Raw genomic sequence first — 3172 nt, 5'->3', positions numbered from 1 at the left:
ACTGAACAAGGTATAAAATGACATTGGGTTGTTAAAAAACAAAAACTTTTTTTATCCCTGACTTCTTCCTGCCTGGCTGCTAAAATCCTTTGTTTGCCCAAAAAAAAAAAAAAAAAAAAAACTTATCAGTTTGTTTCTTATCAGAAACAGCTTATCAGCATAAAAGCAGTTCCTGTTCTGTTCATTCAGACATGAAATTGTCTTTCACTTACGACTCACACTCACTGTGTTGTATTTTATGTAAAATAGTAGAACATGCTTACTGGTTAGACTGGACATGAAAGGTTTTACATTTATTATTAGAAGATGATTTTGTAAAGATTTTTAAAGTGAACGATGATACGAATGATAAATAAATCGTGGGTAAGGAATTAAATGACGGAATTAAAAAGCACTCTTTTTGATTCGTACAGAAATGCAACAATACAGTAAATTGTATTTCCACTGGCAGAATAGATGAGACGATCTTTATTTCAGCCTTATGATCGGACTTGTGCTTCAGGTTCCTCATTTTATTAACTTGTCTTGTACAGAATATGTGTATCTCAGTCCTTACTTACTCACTGCATCGTTGCAGCCAAATATGGCCTCCCTCCCGCTATGTTGATGATTCACAAACTTCATGTGGGTGAATGAAAAAATTTGAAGGGCTGTTTTCCACCGTACTGGCTTACGGGCTTCAATGACATCCCAACACCTGTTGAACTCTCCCTCTATTGATTAGGTGCCAAAGTGCCCATGTCCTACTTTCAACACCACCTCCCGACTTCTCTCTCAATATGGTTTTACATCCCATTTTATCTCTGTGACCTTTTGCCCCATTACACATATCAAAGAGGTAATTAAAGCTGCTTTTTGTCTGTTCCAGGGTGGCATGTATGTGTTTCAGCTCTTTGACTACTATGCAGCCAGTGGTGTGTGCCTTTTGTGGGTTGCATTCTTCGAATGCATTGCTGTAGCCTGGGTTTATGGTAAGTGGAAGTGACTGTATCAGCATCATTTCATGTCATGATTTACAGGAGTCGGATAAGAAGCCCGGAAGGAGCTCTGTAATGGCTAACAAAGGTTGAGGGAGTTTTACATGTCTGCAATAAGTAAGATTAACTGCAGGACTGGGGAAATGAGAATAAAGATGGGACCCCTTCTAGGCTGGGGCTAGCAACTCAGAGTTTCCTCTCTGTTAACAAAAATAAAATCTCACAAACATTGTCACTAAGCTCTGTAGTAGATATATAATAATAATAATAATAATAATAATAATAATAATAATAATAATAATAATAAAAAACTCAAAGGACATGATAACAAAAAACTTTTGCATAATATTCAAAAAAGGCATAAAGTACCAAAATACAAAAATGTGCATTGGGATTTAAATATAAAGAATCTCTAATGCCAAATTAAACAAACAAATGCCAAACTAAACAAATTGTCATATTGGAGGAAAAATGATGGTTCTTTTTTTTTTTTTTCAAAGTTATCTGCTTCCAAGTTCAGAGGTTGAACTCTCAAACTCCAACTTAACGTCTTAAAATGTCTACTATTCTAAGATAAATTGCTTTAATCTTTATTTTAACAAACAAAAAAGACTATTTATATTGAATAAAACAAAGAACCAAGCAAATAATTATAAAGAAGTGAATGAGTGATTAATTCATGGTCCAGATGCTCCTCAGTTATCGGACTCAGCCTAAATGAAAATGTGCTCTATGTTTTGTTAACTTATAAGATATGCTATGTTTTATTAACTTAAATGCTTTTGAAGTAATTGTTGTGTTTTGGTGTATTTGTTCACTTACTGGACGTTACGATAAGATCAACTTTTTTTGCTTTGTCTAACAAAAATGTTCAATTATGGAATTTAGAGCAGTTTATTTGATAATATTTAATAGTAAGTCTTTCGCAAAGATACACAAATTTAATAAAATTAACAAATAAAATAAATTAAAATTTTACCAAACAAAATTTAGACACAACCAAGCACATTTAGCTAACTGGTCAAAGACAGTAAATTCATCCCAGGTGACTTCACCACTTCATTATAAGTTCACCCTGACAAGATAATCGATAACCTCCTGAGACAAGCCCATGATTGCCTATATATTCAAAACATGATCTAGTGGAAAAATGATGCTGCAGTTTATAGTAAACAGCAGAGATAAGGGTCCCTAAATGTGCTAATCTCTGCATGTCGACATGAAGGTCACTTTGTGATCAGAAACAATGCACAGAAATGTCAGATGGTGTTTTGTTATTTAGCAGAAACATACAGCATCTTCATGGCTTATTACATTTTCTTTGCACCGTTTAGGAGCTGATAATTTCTACGATGCAGTCGAGGACATGATTGGCTACAGACCAAACCCGTGGATGAAGTGGAGCTGGACCATCATCACTCCTGTCCTCTGCATGGTGAGACAGACAAATATTACATCATTAGAACCATGTGGATGTGTCTACAGATGTTGACAGGCTACAGAGCTTCTGCTTATGGCAGCATGTTTTTTTCTCTCTCTCTTCTTAGGGTTGCTTTGTTTTCTCCCTGGTAAAGTACAAACCACTGACCTACAACAAGGTGTACGAATATCCCGAATGGGCAATTGGCCTGGGCTGGTGTTTGGCTTTGGCCTCTATGATCTGCATCCCAATGGTGATGGTCATCAAGATCCTGCAGTCAGAGGGACCTCTCATAGAGGTGAGCGGATTGAGTTTCTAAGCGACACTTTATTAAAGAAATAGTGTAAAAATATGTCATTTTAAATTTCTCATAAGACAATCACTGTAGCTTCTATCAAAAACATTTTCAGTTTCTAAATATTGGCCCCATCACATTTTATAATAATAGTTAGAATATAAAGCAATGTTTTGATTCCTAAGTGGAAATTTCCATGGTGAATTTTGAAATGATTAACCCACATTGCGAGTAGCCAGTCAGCATGAGTCAGCGGGCGATAAGGAAGCTTGATCTGGCATTTTATATGCTATATAGCAATTTGGCGTTATCCTCTCACAACGTTACAGATGTTGACACTAAAAAAGTACTGGTCTGTTTAATTTTGGTCACTAGTAGACTTCAGGCTTTCCATGGAGATTCTCCCACCCACTCACAGAATATTAACTATGAATATCCCCAAACTATGGATATGCTGTCTTGATATTTTCCTTCTGACAA

The 3172-nt window shown here is 35.6% G+C and overlaps 1 protein-coding gene across 2 annotated transcripts in view; it reads left to right on the top strand.

Moving 5' to 3' along the window:
- LOC106934910 (sodium- and chloride-dependent taurine transporter-like) overlaps positions 1 to 3172 on the top strand; it is a 23647-nt gene that overhangs the window by 14216 nt on the left and 6259 nt on the right. For both annotated transcript variants that reach the window (XM_015015074.1, XM_015015075.1), the window contains exons 11-13: positions 869 to 971; positions 2312 to 2412; positions 2525 to 2695. In XM_015015074.1, coding sequence (XP_014870560.1) covers positions 869 to 971; positions 2312 to 2412; positions 2525 to 2695 — 375 coding nt within the window. The remainder of the gene's footprint in view (positions 1 to 868; positions 972 to 2311; positions 2413 to 2524; positions 2696 to 3172) is intronic.

Source organism: Poecilia latipinna, unplaced genomic scaffold, assembly GCF_001443285.1.
Source record: "Poecilia latipinna isolate Pla-1442-1.1 unplaced genomic scaffold, P_latipinna-1.0 Scaffold1881, whole genome shotgun sequence".
NCBI lineage: Eukaryota > Metazoa > Chordata > Actinopteri > Cyprinodontiformes > Poeciliidae > Poecilia > Poecilia latipinna.
This window is presented reverse-complemented; position numbering and strand designations above follow the sequence as displayed.